Source organism: Acanthopagrus latus, chromosome 6, assembly GCF_904848185.1.
Source record: "Acanthopagrus latus isolate v.2019 chromosome 6, fAcaLat1.1, whole genome shotgun sequence".
In the NCBI taxonomy this organism is placed as follows: domain Eukaryota; kingdom Metazoa; phylum Chordata; class Actinopteri; order Spariformes; family Sparidae; genus Acanthopagrus; species Acanthopagrus latus.
In genome coordinates, this window is record NC_051044.1 from 23,359,001 (window position 1) to 23,375,054 (window position 16,054).

Here is a 16,054-nt window from a genome sequence, read left to right on the forward strand (position 1 = left end):
TGTTGAAAGATAAAGATTGAAAAAAAAGGGAAAGGAAAAAATGTGTTCAAATATGTCTTTAGTAACAGAAAATGTTAACCATCTATGAAAAAGAGAGAGTCATCACTTTAAATGATTAGAAATATACAATTTTATTGATACAACAGAGCGATGCATGAAAATCCACTTGACAATGCTGTTTTCTTTAAAATAACTGTGTTTTAAAAATGCTGTGAAACACAAGAACACTAATAAATAGAGAAATCACCGATGAGCAGATGGGAAAATACCTCATTTAATCTCCGGTGTTTTGTGGTCTACATTCTGTAGTTTGCACATAAAATCATTTTAGTTTTAGGCTTTGAGGAAAAATACTGCCCTTTGTCCAAACTGAATAAATAATCTAAAAATTCAAAGCTACAGATCACAAACCTACTGAATCCAAAAAAGCACAAAGATACATGATGATGTCATCTGCATAATGATTATTGACCCAAAAAAACCCCCAACATATACATTACAGAAGAAAAGTTACAGCACAGAGATTAGAACAGCAGTTGGTGGATCTCATAATATCACAATAAGTTTACATGTCTAAAGCTGTTGAAACTCATGACCGAGTGCACATTTTGCTGTAAATAAACGTGACTTGCACAGCGGGTCTTCAGGGTGAATCGCCTCCTTCATCATCGACTGGATGTCGGCTGGAGAAAAAACACTTCAACCACTGCAATCACAGAAGTGAGTGTTAGTGTGTATGAAAGATTCAAATATTCATAATATGTTAATTCAAATATTCAGCATAAAAAACTGATTGTCTGGTTTGAGCACGTTTCGTTTGGTGATTAATATCACACATACGCGAAAGGTTTCTATCTATGGTCATGCAAAATGACACAACAGGCACATACTTTGAGTACAGGAGCTGTTCATGCAGTGATTTAGGTCATCCTCCTCTTCCTTATAAGAGAAAACAAAACAAATAGATATAAGTATACAATACAATACCGTACATATGGTTACAGATGCAAAATTAAACAAGGAATGTAACATTTTCACCATTTGCAGCTCTCTACTTACTTCACAAAGTGGTGCCGACATTTTTTTGGTAGCCCTGACAGCAGGAACATGTACAAACAAAAGAAAACAGTTTAGAGGGACAGTACATACTTATACATACATTTTTAATTGTTCGAGTACAACCCTGATACCAAACAAAGTTGGGCCTCTTTCTTAAAATAAATAAAAACAGAATGGAATCAACTGCAAACAAACTGTGTGTACCTAACACGGTTTTATGAAGTGTTCTTGAGTCCATGTAGGAATATCATGGTACGCTCGTGTTTGACAAAGTGGTGAACCTCGCCCCATCCTTGCTTCTGAGTGAGTCTTTCAAGTCTTTTCAAATAACCTGTTTACCTGTTAGTGTTCCAAAAAGATTTTTTTTTTTTTTTACATTCTGAACCTTCCCTAATCTTTTGTTGTGCCTGTCCCAACTTGAAGCTTGCTGTCGTCAAATTCAGAAGTTGAAGTAATGTTTCCAAAAATCGATGAAGTTGATGAGGTAAAAAAAACTGAGTATATTCTCTCTCTACCATTTTAGACACACGCACAAAGAATTATCAAATGATCACATTCTGTTACATTTCTATGTTTGAAAGAACACACTGACTTTTTAAAATCAGGGTTGTATTTGAAAACCATTTGTGAACATCATGTGTGGCCCCATTGTTCCAGAAAACAGGTGCTTTTCCCCACCAGACTTAACACCATTTAGCACGAATACTCACGGCTGAAGTAGTAAAGTATGCAGATGAGAGCTACAGCCAGGGCCGCAATTAGTCCAACCAACGGCCACAGAATCAGGGAGCCGCAGCCTTCTGGGGACGACAACATATACAGTACTGAGTTTGACCAGTTACGTCATTGTCAGTACAAAAACATCCTTTTTCTATTGCATTTACATCATCTCCATCTGGTACAATGCACAAGATTAAAACCCAATTACAATTCATTCCTAAACCCCCACAAGGGTTTATACATCCTGGAACAAACATATAGGTACAGTACATTTGTTAGCAGAGGAGAATCATACACATTATCACATACTGCCACAAACATCAGTGATTATTTCCCTTACTGGAAAAAACATAAATACTTACCCTGTTTAGAATTCTTGGTGCAGCGACAGGTGGGTGGTCGTCGTTTAGGTACTACCTTTGGAGGTAAGGTTGGAGGGACCACTGTAAGATAAAGACAAGTAATAACTAACAAGAATGTCAGGCAGAGATTAAAGGAGAATCCAGCAGTTTTTGACCTGTCCCTATTTTCACATCTTTATCCATCATAGAAAATGACTTTGATCAGGATCTTATCAACAAATTCTCTTGACAAATACATTATGTGGTTTATAAGCATGTGACTCTATAGGCCAGTCAGCAGTTTTTCTCTATTTCAACTCAGAGACATTCACATAATGATGAATTAATACTCTCAATCAGGGGTGCCTAACCTTTTCCCTTGGAGGATCAGAACTAAAACATATTAGTGGACCACGGGCCAAAAGCAAATAGTGTATTAAGATGCAAAATGTTATTTTACGGGGAAGATAGAAAAGAGAGCAAGATTGTTTTCTCTGCTATGTATACTATGTTTATGTTACAAAATATGTGAAAATCCCTGAATAATCTTTCATTTGCTCCCAGCTGTCTCCTGCTTCTGTAGCACAGTGATCCCGAGTTCCCCAAATTGACTGGTTTCCTGCTTCACTTTGCCCGCTGTACTCAGATTTAAAAAGACATTCTAACAAATATCAGTAATTAGGGATCCTACATTGTTAGGCACAATTTACCCCACAAAGGGTCAAATTGCATGAACAGCAATTCATATAATGATGTGCTTTGTATTCATTTGTATTTTGCTTATGCCGCTAGTAATATCTGGCGGTCAGCTTTCGGCCATGAGCCCCACTTTGGGCAGCCCTCCTCTACGTAGATAGAATACACTCACCTATTGTAACTATGTAACTGTCTTTTTATTCACGATCTGGAAAGTTCTTATTCTATTTCCTCTACATTGAACTGTCAGCCATGTAGACAGACACCACCAGCCAGTGAAAAAAATGTGCCCAAAAAACAAAATCCCAAAACGGCGAAACTACACTAATCATCACATTTACCTGCTACACGTGAACATCTCTTACCGAAAGCAACACATCAACTGTGTGCCGTGGTACGGTTCTATCGCGAGGGTCCGATAACTCAATGTGGTTGTTCTAGGCTGGCACACCAAGGTAAGTCAAATTACATGATGCCTGAAGTGAAGATTTTGGTCAGAACTAACAACTTCAAAGAAAAACTATAACACAACCTATTTTAATTTGTAAGTATTACAGATTTGTTCAGGGATAGTAGACAGTGGAGGGTTATACTGAGTAAATATGAGAAGAAAGGCGGGTACAAGTCTGCACTCAAACTGGGGGTGCCACAGTTAAATGGTATGCACTGGCATATAATTGTATTATCAGGTCACAATCTTTATCGTACAATACATTTTAATATTTGGTGTTATATGAAGCAGTTTTAAAGACAATTGGGGTTATTTTCATACCTGCCTTGTGTAGTTCGGTTGAATCTAACTCTGGAGCATTTACCCCTTTGATGCGGGTCATTTGGGCAACACACCAATCGCACTCGAATGTGGACCAAATCAACCAGACTGAGACCTTGTTTAAGAGGTGGAACTCTTGTACAGCTCATTTTTGGTCAGAACATAATGCAGAAAACATTTACTCCCTCACCTGCCACCTGAATTTGTAAAGATGCACTGAAACTCTGACAGACACTTGCTATTTCACTGCTGTAAATGAGGCGCTAGAATTTGTTAGTATACAAACCTCCCGGCCGGAGAAGAATTCCAGTCTTCCACATTTCGGTGTTTTTCTTGTCCCTAAGAACACAAGAATATATCCCTGCATCCTTTTCTGTCACATTTATGATGCGTAGCGGAAAGGACATGCTGTTCCTCCTGTACACTTTGAACCGTGCTTCATCCACACCCTCCCCATAATTGGCACGGCCAGCGTTGTTCCATTTGCCAAGGAACTGTACTTTGCTGTGATCAGAAATGCTTCGGAACCAGTAGACATATTCACAGGAGATGTTACCGCAGTCACACTCAATAGACTCTGTACTGAGGATCTTCGGGTAAAGAACGGTGGGGGGTTCTTGATGCAGGATCAGGTTTGAACCTAGGACTGGAAACAGAGGGATGTTTGAGATTTAAACAAACAGTATGGTAGTTTAGGGTCATATATTGTTAACGCTGTTGCACTCAAACACGGCAACAAAATCAAGGCATAACACCTGTACCCATATAGTGCTGTCTCAGGCTGACTTGTCCATTATTGGCGTTAAGAAGGGCTTGATGAAAAGCATTAAGCAACAATTCATGTGAAGTCTCCTGTGCTTAACACAATTAAGACTTATAGTGACATAAAAGCACATACAAGTGACTATGCAAGACGGACGAGATTACAAATGTGACCGGCAACATGGTACAGAAACACTAGGACTATCGGCTAAAGTGTCGCAAGAAAAGAAATGAACTATGAAGAAACTTTTCTACATATTTCAAACCCCGTGAAGGTGCCATTTTGACATTGCTATATAAGAGGGCTGATTTATGCAATGTTAAAGAGATGCCTTCATCGGAAGAGCTATTTCATCTAATTTTAGAATCCGTTCCAGTGCATATTTTGTCTCTTTTCGAGTCAGGTAGGGAGGCATCTACCTGTTACATTCACTAGTCTTACGAAATATCTAAAGATCAACTGAAATTCAAAGACTTCCAGCGTGGAAAGGTTAAGGCTCACTGGTGTGTCAGTCTTTTCTTCTCTGTGTGTAAATTAACAAACAGTGTCATGCTCAAGAATACATGAAATATTTTCATCCTTGTTCAGTGAGTTGTGCAATAGTGCACAAAAACAAAAAAAATGCTGTAAAAATGTTGTAACAGAGGTACAATATGAAAAAAAAATCATAAAATAATGTAAATATAAAATCTATATTGATATAGACCCACCGCAGAACACCAGCAGGCAGGCTAGTGTATTGTTACCCTCATAATGCATCATTACTTTAACCGTGTACCCAGATGGTACAAATTATAAAGATGTTATCACATAATGGCACCAATAACTTACAGCAGTGTAATTGCACAATTCTGACATATAATAATAATAATGACCAGGACAGTTTTGACAAATGAGCTAAGGGCAACGGCATTGCACTTGGCTGTTTAAACAATCTACCTCATTTGTTGAAAGACTCAAATCCACCTTTTAGCACAAAACAACGGTAAGAACTATCTGATGTCTGCAGGCAAGTTAAGTTTGACATCAGACATATAATCAGTGTAAGTAGACAATAACACGTCCCTCGCTCCAGGCCTCTGACTGAGTTATGATGTGACGAATGCCGGAGGCTAACAGAAACATGAAAAACAATAGAGAAACTTGGTGGTCTTACCTGGTGTCCACAGATATACTGTCAATAGTGTCCATGCCAGTGGCAGAGGGATCATTTTGTCTGGTTGACAGTATTTGTATCTTGAATGGTAGCTGCGGGACAGCGCTGATACTTTCTGTTCCTGCTATCTATCCTTCAGAGGTGATGGGAGGAACTGAGCTGCCAGGGCCCTGAGTACACAAGGCAACACCCCAATGTGACACGCACAGGGGCCTATCAGAGTGGGCCTTAGACACACACACACACACACACACACACACACACGCACGCATGCACCCGTGCGCGCACACACACACACACACACACACTATGCTGAAAAAACCTTCATTTGAGATGTGCATAAAACATGCTCTATAAAACACGGACCAAATAAGGCATAAAAAGGCTAATCGGTCTTGAACGCCTTCATTTAAAATATATATACCAAACAAACAGAGCGTGTTTTCATTTTGAAGATGCAAGTTGTTAAAGGAGAGAGATGCAGTTTATCGCTCAGTACATGACATACATAAAATGATCATAACAAACAGCTGAAAAATATATTGTGATGCTTTGTCAGAGCTGACATGATACCACATATCAAGCAATAAAAAAAAACAGAAAGATTCAAACAGCAGCAGTTTGCAGTGCTGTGGTCTCTGCCCAGGTGCGCGACCTAGAGCGACCTAGAGTCCTACATACGCAGCTTCATGCCTTAGTGAAGCATGGAGAGGGAATACCGCCGTACGGAGTCTAGACATAAAGTATTAACTGGAAATGAATGATAAGTTATACAAACCCTGATCCACAATGCTGCAGGTTGTTGTTATGTAATCACTGCTGTCTGTGTACAGCTTCTTCAGGTCTTTCTAATAACGTACCTCTTTAACTTTCCATGTACGGGGTACAGTGTATCAAAACACACATGGAGAAAGCACAACGACAAAATGCAGTGACAGTTTTGCACGAGAAACTACAAAGTAAAAAAAAAATACACTTAAGTCATTCTTTGAAAATACTGAATACATTTCTCAATTATTGCAACAGAATGAATGTTCGCAAGTTTTTCAGTTCAGTTGAAATTATAAAGAAACCACCATTTCAATCTGTCCAATTTACTATGAATTCTTTTTTAGCATATAAATACTTAAAGATAAAGAACAAATGAAATATTTTTGTCAAGTTTTCCAGTATCATGGAAGATTCTTCTCTACACAAATCAATTGATCAATTGACCCACAGCTATAAAAAGTTGCAAATTGTTTTCAGTTTGCTTACAAAATTACCCGCATATAGTAAAATTTCATCACTTACAGACACGACAGCCAAAAAGAACACAACCTAGGTTCAATTTTAGAAACATCTGAGTTAAGAAATTAGGCCTAAAGTGATATCTTCAGTTGTTTGTTGTCAGTTATTAGTCCAGTAACCAAACAGTACATCATTTATTATATAATACAAAAAACCAGCACATCTTTACATCTCCAAGGATGAACCAGTGTTGGGAGTAACATGTTACAAAAGTAATGCAACTCCTGTAACGCAGAACCTCGGGAACGAGGAGACTAGTGGCAGAGTATGCTGTCGAAGATATGCCGCCACTTTCAACAGTGGATTCTCCATCTTTTAGAAAAAATGTGAAGATCCCGTCTAGGCAAGCACACCACGTAAGCTATCATTGCCTCAACAGGTTAGTGCTACTGGGCTATTGACTATAATATAAATGGCCACCAGAACAGCGACATAACGTCAATCTGTTTCACGTCAGTCTGTATCCAGATAAAACATACAAAAACTTCTGTTAAACACAATAAACATTTGCTAAAGGGCCTTACAATGTAGGCTACTGTGCCTGATATATAGAGGAAGGTGGGACACACCTAGAGGACATAAGCTTTCAGAAAATGTACGGTAAAATCAGCTTTCCCTTATTTTAATAGAGACCAAGGTGACATACAAAAAGTTTTGACACATATTGATTTTTTTAATGTAAATTTTGACATGGGACTGAAACAGGCAGTGCACCCCTGATGTTTCAATTTTAACTTTGCAATTCATGTTTAGCATGGCCAGCCCTTTTAAAAACTGGTGTTTTCACTGTTAGTGGTTATGAATTTTGGTGAGAGTAATTTAAAAGTAATGCAAAAGTAGTGTAATGCCTTACAGTTGAAAGACAATATTATCATAATGTAACAAATTACTTTGAAATGACAGTAACAAGTAATGGATAATGCATTACAACACTGGATGGAACACTGGATGGAACAATGTACTCAAAGTAAGTGCTTAAGTACTACCTTTCACATTGAACACTTTTGGTTTCTTGCATTCAGTAGACATACCAAACACTTAAGGCTATGATACACTGAATTATTTTCACAGACCATAAATCAGTGATGCTGCCATTCATGAGCAGCAACGACTTACAGGGGTACGCTGTGTTGGAAAGCACTTGAGCGTCCCTTGAAGTTCATATATTACATTTAATCCTAACTTTAAGAACTTTATTTCACATTATCTGAAACACGTCCAGCTCATTGGCACTTGTGCTGCACCCATTCTACAGTGATTACCGGCTGTTCAAATATCGCAGTATCCAAAGAATTCAGAATTTTCCTGATAAACTGCTGAGTGTTTAAATCATCCGAGTGGTGTCTGTGGATCATTTCGTCTCTGGATTTGTTTTGTGTGTGCATGAAAGGTTATGGCGTAGAACGGTCTGGTGGGGGTCTTAAAAGTGAGAGGATGTGGGCACCGTATACTTCTACGGGGGTCGTAGACTCGAGCGAGGCAGGGAACAAGACCACAGGATTCTTTGAAAACAGGAGATCTCAGGGGGCTTCAGAGCTGCTCTTTACACATCGCTGAGCGCTAACGCCTTTGTTGGTCTCTGCGCCGACGCTTCAAGTCAAAGCCGCTGGCTGAGAAATTCAGCTCTCATTTAATTCCCTCTTCTCATCAGCCAGTTTGTTGACAGTTTAATATTTGAAGACACTTGCTGTCTGTACTACTATGTGTTGCAGATGTAGAAGTAGGTTTGGTTCTCATAGCAGTGACTTGAACAAGTTTGCATTTAAAGTCATCTCACAGCCCTTGCAGGGCTCCTGTAACGGACTACATCAACTTTTGGATTACTTCTCTTGTTCACCTTTTTACTTTACTCTAAAAACCAGTATCTCTGTAATCAAGACAGCATCTCAGTCTTCTCAGTAATTATTTAGCTCTTAAACCTACTAGCAGGCTGTTTCTTTTAATTTTCTTTTGGATTTACAATACTACTTTGGTTTGAATGTTGTGATACCCTGTTACCCAAACCCACCAGCCATGTAATGTGGGTCACTCAGAGCCCAGTATACTAATGCCATTGGATATCTGACATACAGCAATCAGCCACACTTAAAAGATAATGGTCCATATGCTACACATAAAAAAGTCATGTCAAAAAACACAACTTTCCTTTGAAAATATTAAAGCTCTGGACCAGTTTGTTCATGTTTTGCCAAGTTTTTTTTAATGGCACCTGTATCATGAGTAGTGTAAATAATCAGACCACAACTTTAGTCTGCTCTCAGGGTCCATAGTGTCTGTAGTCAAACTCGCCCACTGTCATAATTCTTACGACTGTACGAGCTAGTTCATCAAACAAGAGCTAACAGAGGCTCGTCCAGTCAAGGTATTTAGACTATGTTATGCCAATGAAGACTATTAACCTATTTCAAACATCTATTTTGCTTTGAGTGGCTCTTAATGAGTCAAAGGGGAGGTTTATCTAGCCTCTTTTCAGTCACCTTTACATTACATATATTGCCTGTGTTCAAGTCCTCACACACTACATCTGAATTTGAAAAGTTTGTTGAAGAATTGTCCTCATTCGATCTTTTGCACCTGTCTGACCCCAAACACTTCATGTGCTGTTTGGATGTGGATGCAAGTGCAGAAAATGCACAGCAGACTGGGGCAATGTCTCAACACTTTGCTGCTTTTACAAAATAGTTTTGATGCAGTGTGTGCAAAAGGCACAGAATTTGGTGCATTTTCGTCATTTCATTATGTGCAACATGGACTTTAACTCTCTACATCTCTAGCAGCCTTCTTTCAGTCTGTGCTAGAGTAAAAGCACACAGAGTTTCAAAAGAAATGAAACGACTAAGATTCTACCATCTATGTGCTTTTATTTAGATGCTCTGAGTGAAGCTAAATAGCGCCAACCTCAGGCTGCTATAGGGATCACAACCTATCAAATCCTTGCTAGAAGCACAGACACATAATCAAACATAATTTAACTTATTAATGTGTTAAGAGGTCGAGATGACTTCCTGATAATTTCAAAACATAAATTTTACAGCCAACAATAATAACAGTGTGCAAATTAATGAAACCAAAGAAATATTAAGTGTCATAGTGAAAAATAAATCTAATATAACTGTGGATGCATGTTAGAAACCCCTCCAAACACACTGAAATAAAAGGATTCCATCCATTCCTTACAGACACAAACTGACTACACATGGCTAGCCAGCTAGCACAACTGTGGAGAACAACACTTTAGGGCTATCAGAGCAGACAGTAGAAACAGCTATAAAGATCACCTTTAGGTAAACAGTTTTTTGAGCTTTTCCATGTCATGCTCATGATGTCATGAGTTCTCTAAACGCCTGCAGTTCAAAAGACAGAGACAGAAAGGACCTTTTCAAGTCTAGCAGCCCAGAATGGAGTCGTCCCACAGCTTCTCCTCTTCTGTCCTGGTGTCTGCTCTCTCTTTCATTTTTTTCTTCTCCTTTCTGTACTTGGGTTTAGCTGACCCGTCCTGCCCACCATCCCTCTGCTCAACATTCACTTCAGTCTCTTTTCTAATGCCCATCATATCTTCTGGCATTACATTGTCCATCACAGTTTCCCCTCCTACTGCCTCCAAGTCCTGCTCTTTGGATTTCCTATCTTGTCTTCTTTTCTTGCCATGATTTTTCTGCTTTTTTCGTCTCCTCTCTTCCTCTGACTCTCCAGATTCCCTTCTTCTCCTCTCATCTGACTCCTTATCTCTTTCCCCTCTCCATTTCTTTCCCCTCTTCTCCTCTTTGTTTAAGTCCTCGTCTCTTGTCCTCTTGTCTCTCTCCCTCCTTGATCTTCTAATCCTCCTCCTTTTTTCTCTGCGCCTGTATTCTGTGTCATCACTGTCACTTGTGCTACTGCTATAGGAGGAGTACGAAGAGGAGTTGGATGATGTGGTGGTATACGAGGAAGAGCTCGACTGTTTTCTTCCCCTCCGTCTCTTTATGGGTTGATTAGTGAACACTGGTGAGCCTGAGCCTGGGAGGACCGGAGGAGGGCAGCTGTAATCAAAGCCATGGGATGGCCAGGGAGGGATCTGATATGGGGGACGCCACATTTCAACTGGGTTGTAACAGCCAAGATGGGAGCGATGAGGAGGGTTAGAGGCGGGAGGAAAATTGGACACAGGTTTGCTCAGCTCTATGATATCCGTCTTGCTTAATACTTCCTCCTCTTCATCATCATCTTCCTTATCCTCCTTTTGTGTCTCACCTGGAGGGAGGACTTGACCGCTCTTGGGGGCGATTCCACGAGCCTTCTGAATCTGAATGTAATCTGACAGTTCATCTGCAAATGTGTTGTAGGCTTTCTGCTGGGTTTTGCACAGGTTGATGACCTTCTTCTCCCTGGTCAAGAACATGTCAACAGGAATTATGTCACAATTACAATTCATGTGTGTGGCTGAAAACTAAAACATGAGCCAAAAGCAGCAGAAACCAACATAGATGTTTGGTGATCATATCCATCTGAGCTTTAAGAAGCTGAAGCGACTGAAGAGATTACATTTTTAGTGCAGTATAGAGTATGACACAAATTGTGTCCCATTGTGTTGATCTTACCTAATCTGGTGTTTGTTTCCCTGCATGTGGGCCTGGTACATCTCCACAGAATTAAACTGCAAACTACACATCTGACACATTAGGGAGTTGGCTGCAGTCAACAGAAGGTGGGTGAGATGGGAAGGAAGAGACAGCACAAATTATCAAATGATAGTTTATAAGCACTCAGATATACAGCTTACTTGGGCTTCTACCAAATATTGTTCGAGTGTCTACCTCACATTAAAATAATATGTTTAAAATTGGTTTGCATTTGAGGGTCTTGAAGTCTTCTCTATGAAGAGAGGTTTTACAGCCTACAAGTAAGAATTAAAGACACGAGTCCTCAGGTTAGTCAGTGGCTAACTAAGTGAAACGCTGCCATGTTTTTATACTTTATTACCAATCAGACTAACTGCCTCTTGTCAGCAACAGTTTAGCGTCAGAGGGCTAGAATACCAACACCTACCTGCTCATCTCCTACCATCCTGCTACCTTTGATGGGATGAAATCTTCACAGCTAAAGGATTTTCCGTTTCAAATCTAAGAGGGATTTCTTTTTCTTTTGATCATATAAGTGTTTTAAATACACTTGGTATCCTGATGTGAAACTTTTAATTTTAATATAGTTCCTGCAGGGTGTGATGTTCTTTGTAATACACTGCTTTGGTGAGAGGCAGCACCATGTGTTACCTTGTTGGGCATCATCTCCAAGTTCTTTGAGCAGATCCTGTCTGGTCTGATTCCTCTGGTGTTTGCGTCCATTGTAGTGCTGCAAAGCCATTTGGGGATTGTTGAAGGAAGCAGCACACAGGGCACAGTATTTGTTAGGGTCGTTCAGATCAACCTCTGTGCTGGGGGCAGTTGTTGTGCCTGTTGGGTCCATAGCACCCTCTGGGGCTGATTTCTGGTCGGTGGTATCAGGATCCTGACTCAGACTTGGTGAAGTATGCACCTCTGTGGATCCTACAACTGCAATGAGAAATGATCAATTCAAGTCAAATTGTGTGTGATCATAAGTACTTAAACAAATTGAGCAGATGGTTTAATCAAACCCACACTTGCCTGGTGGCTGGAGACCCTGTTTACGGAGATTTTTAAAATGGACTTTGCCCTCATAATGTGACTTTGCCACCACTGGGGAACTAAACACCATGTTACACAGCTCACAGAAACGGTCCCTATCAGTCATCATAGTCCTCTGCAAAAAACACATTGACTTATCAAGAAACAGATCAATTCTTCCTCATGTGGTATGTAAACTAAAAAAAATAAAGACAAGAAGAAAGATGTGTCTTATGTGATCATATTCTATTGTTGATATCATTAGAGAACTAAAGCTATGAGACTCAGTATTCAACATTACAGATCAACATTGTACCTAAATTTCTAGAGTTAAATCTCCAGATGAGCTCTAACCTGAGGTCCTGTGGACTCTACGTCCATCTTCTCTGATCTCTTCGCCTGCAGGTACACCCGGAGTTTCTGAGCATGTTTCTTTCCCTTCAGTGTGGGAGATATGGGAAACATGTTACACAGGCTTTGACCTTCTGAGGTTAATAACGCTGTATTTCAGTCTCATTAGGAAGTCCTAGAAAGTAGCACTTACCTCGTAGTGGGACAGCCGCTGAGATTCAAAGAGCAGCACAGCCTCACACACATGACAGTAGTCGTCAGTGAGGAGACCCTTAAGCAGCTCCTCTTCACTCTTGTCTCCTGTGTGGCACAGTATACTGTTACTACGACCATCAAACCACTGTCAATTCATTGGATGATTATTTTAAGAATGAACAAGAAACAAGCTAGTAAATCATTACAGTACATTCATACACCATATACAAGCTCTATGCAAGACCTCAAATAAAATCTGTTGCTTTCTGAATACTGGTGTAAATATTGGCAAAAATGTTCGAAATTAGAATCTTCAAAAATAAGTACTACTTGGTACAACTTTCATTCGTTATTTTCCATGGGGTAGATGACTCATCCAACATTCAAAACAGTTTTGTTTTTGTAGTCAAGGGAGTCGACAAGGCATATGACAAAAGTGAGGGGAAAAAATAGTTTTTCCTGCCATACAGACTGTAATAACAACTTCCTCCTGTCTGAGGGAGAATGCAGTAGCCAATGTAAGAGGAAATGTACAAATTTTACTGAATTCCACACTTATTTAATTTACTTACACTTATTCATTTAAAATGTATCCACCCTCTTAAGACTGTATTTACAGCAAGACATTATTCATTGCATAATGTGTGTGAATGTATACAAAATCTGTTATTATATAAAGGATTCTTTGGGGCAGCACTAAACCAGGAAGTCCACAACATGTCTTCATTGCTGCAAATTGTTACTTAAGTCACAGTGACTTAAAATCAACCTCTTTAAGTACTGCATACATTCATATTTAATTTTCACTACAGAGGGTCAGCAAAGTTCCTATGATAACATCAATAAAATACAGTGTGCTCTGCGTATTTTCACACAAAACATGTAATTTACCATTCAAAGACTTGTAATATGTGGCAACATCACTGTCAATGAATAATATTCATGACTATTCAACTATGTGGCAAAGAGTTGGTTTTGAGTGTGGCCACTTTTGCAAAACTGTGAAGAAGCAGTTGATGAGGTATAAAAGTTTAATTCTATTAATCTATCAGACATGAATAAATAGACATCAATAGATAGGAACTGAAGAATTACTGTGAGAATCAATTTGTTTGCATCTCCGCTGGCTGCCTTAACACAGTATACAGTATTAAAAATATGTTAAGCTAAACATGACTGACAAACATGGCTTTATTATGACTGGTGGTGACTGAGACTGAAAATGTGTAACTAGCATTGAAATGATTAAATTAGTGAATGGACAAATAAATTACAGATCACTGCTTTTAAAAGAATGACCTGATATCAATTTTCTAAGTAACAAATTATTGTTGGTTACAGTGAGTCAAAGGCAAATGTGTGCTGGCTTTTCCTGCAAATGTACATTCAGTATAGTTGTACAATCAATATTTATGTTTATGACAATCAGTTGTCACTAATAAGCAGCATGGACCAAATGGTCGAATAATTACTGCTGTATTAATCAGTTCTGCAAATGACCATTTTCTGCCCCATCAAGTGCAAAGTGGAAAAGCGGACTATGTGCTGGCTGAACTTTCCAAATTCTTCAATGTAATAAAACAATTGCACACTGAAAGTATTTTCCTCTGCATCTGTGTAAAATAATGTGTACAGCTCTAATAAGCTAAGGACGGTCATGAGTAAAGTCATATATAAACACTTTGATAGATACTGCCCACAATTTCCATGTCTGCGGATACACTTCAAATATTGTACTTACCAAGTGATAATCACAGTAGCAGTTAAGAAAACAGAGACTGCAGGTACTGTATCTCAAAGTATGTGAACAATGTTTGCCTAAGAGAAAATATATTAATAATACAAAACAGTTTTATTCTACCGGTGAGCGGGGCTACCAAGTAGGGGACAGATGACCATTTAAAACTTTGGACTGATTGACACTTCATCTTAAGTCTGAGTACATTACCAATATAAGAATACTCTTTTGACTAACATGTGCGTTGCTTCATTATTTTGCAGTCCACAACCATCTGTTTCCAGTAAGAGGATCAAATTGTCACTGGTACAATGGTACGAACGTATTTCATGGCCTACGTTTCCAGAGAATGTTAGCTGCCTTACCAGCTAACACTGACCACTGGTATGTTGCTAGTCTGAGTGGCCAGCAGGCTGCCTGGGCTGGGGACTGAGTTTGCAGACACTCCCGATAAGTTAGCTCGCACAACCATCAACGTTAGCAACTGCTAACCCACTTCCGGAAATGGGAAAACAGGGCAGCCTTTTAACTTTGCATGGTTTCGCTAAGAGGCTGGAGTCTGGATTTAAAGGCTATTTCAGTGGGCGATATCTTAAACGAGTCATGTAACCACGGAGCGGTATAAAATATTGAGCTCCTAACGTTACAGCTAATTTTAGACAGCTGACATTGAGTTAGTAGCTAAGGAGCTAGCTAGCTCACTCGACTGTTGAGCTGGCTAGCCAGTTAGCTAAAAAGCTAACGTTGGCTCGGAATGTAGGACGGCTGAATTTGCATGTTCTAGACAAAACTCACCTTCAACCTGGGTACTATCTATTTTAGTGTTTATTACTTTGTCAGCATCTGGGACAGAAGCCGCGTGAGGGGTACTAGTAGTGTTATGGTGAGCGTCTGACTCCGCAAGCAGCAGAGTACAGACACTCCTATCGTCCATCTTTTCCCCTAACATTAGCTGTTCGGCGCATGCGCAGTGGCGTCGTAGTACTAATGGCGTTTGGCTTTTAGGGAAAATCCTCCAAATAACTTATAAATGTCCTGGACCTCTGACGACAGTGTGTTAGAATCAGACCCAGCTTAATAACATATATTTAAAAACTATTTACACATTTCGTGTCCTTTTCTTTGTTGTACTTTATTTGAGTTTTTGTCATTAAACCTTTGTATTTATTCTATTCAAGCGCCCCAGTAAGCCATGACAACAAGCCACCACGCACAATATCAGGCCCCTGAGCAGCTAAATGGTATTAAGCCATCATGAATTTGATTTAATTCAATTTGCCTACGTTCTTACATGACATTTAGGGCCTTCTGTTTGTGCTAAAAAGACAACACCAGAGATGAAAAATGTTAAT

General features: G+C 39.4%; 3 protein-coding genes across 4 annotated transcripts in view; all 3 read right to left on the reverse strand.

Moving 5' to 3' along the window:
• Positions 1-16,054, reverse strand: part of ptpra (protein tyrosine phosphatase receptor type A) — a 48,314-nt gene that overhangs the window by 505 nt on the left and 31,755 nt on the right. The window lies entirely within an intron of this gene.
• On the reverse strand, positions 121-5,705 carry cd8b (cd8 beta). 2 transcript variants are annotated; one of them, XM_037100578.1, is made up of 7 exons: positions 5,508-5,705; positions 3,875-4,234; positions 2,142-2,222; positions 1,770-1,856; positions 1,060-1,093; positions 891-939; positions 121-706 (listed from the first exon to the last, which is right to left on the reverse strand). In XM_037100578.1, exons 1-6 carry the CDS (start codon positions 5,560-5,562, stop codon positions 921-923), a joined length of 636 nt encoding a protein of 211 aa, XP_036956473.1. In that variant the 5' UTR covers positions 5,563-5,705; the 3' UTR covers positions 121-706; positions 891-920. The 2 variants fall into 2 exon arrangements, with proteins under 2 accessions (XP_036956473.1, XP_036956472.1); XM_037100577.1 differs by having other exon boundaries at positions 1,770-1,859; positions 5,508-5,697.
• zmat1 (zinc finger matrin-type 1) lies at positions 9,642-15,668 on the reverse strand. Its single transcript, XM_037100571.1, has 7 exons — positions 15,498-15,668; positions 12,963-13,069; positions 12,773-12,856; positions 12,419-12,554; positions 12,047-12,325; positions 11,375-11,465; positions 9,642-11,161 (listed from the first exon to the last, which is right to left on the reverse strand). Exons 1-7 carry the CDS (start codon positions 15,649-15,651, stop codon positions 10,183-10,185), a joined length of 1,830 nt encoding a protein of 609 aa, XP_036956466.1. The 5' UTR covers positions 15,652-15,668; the 3' UTR covers positions 9,642-10,182.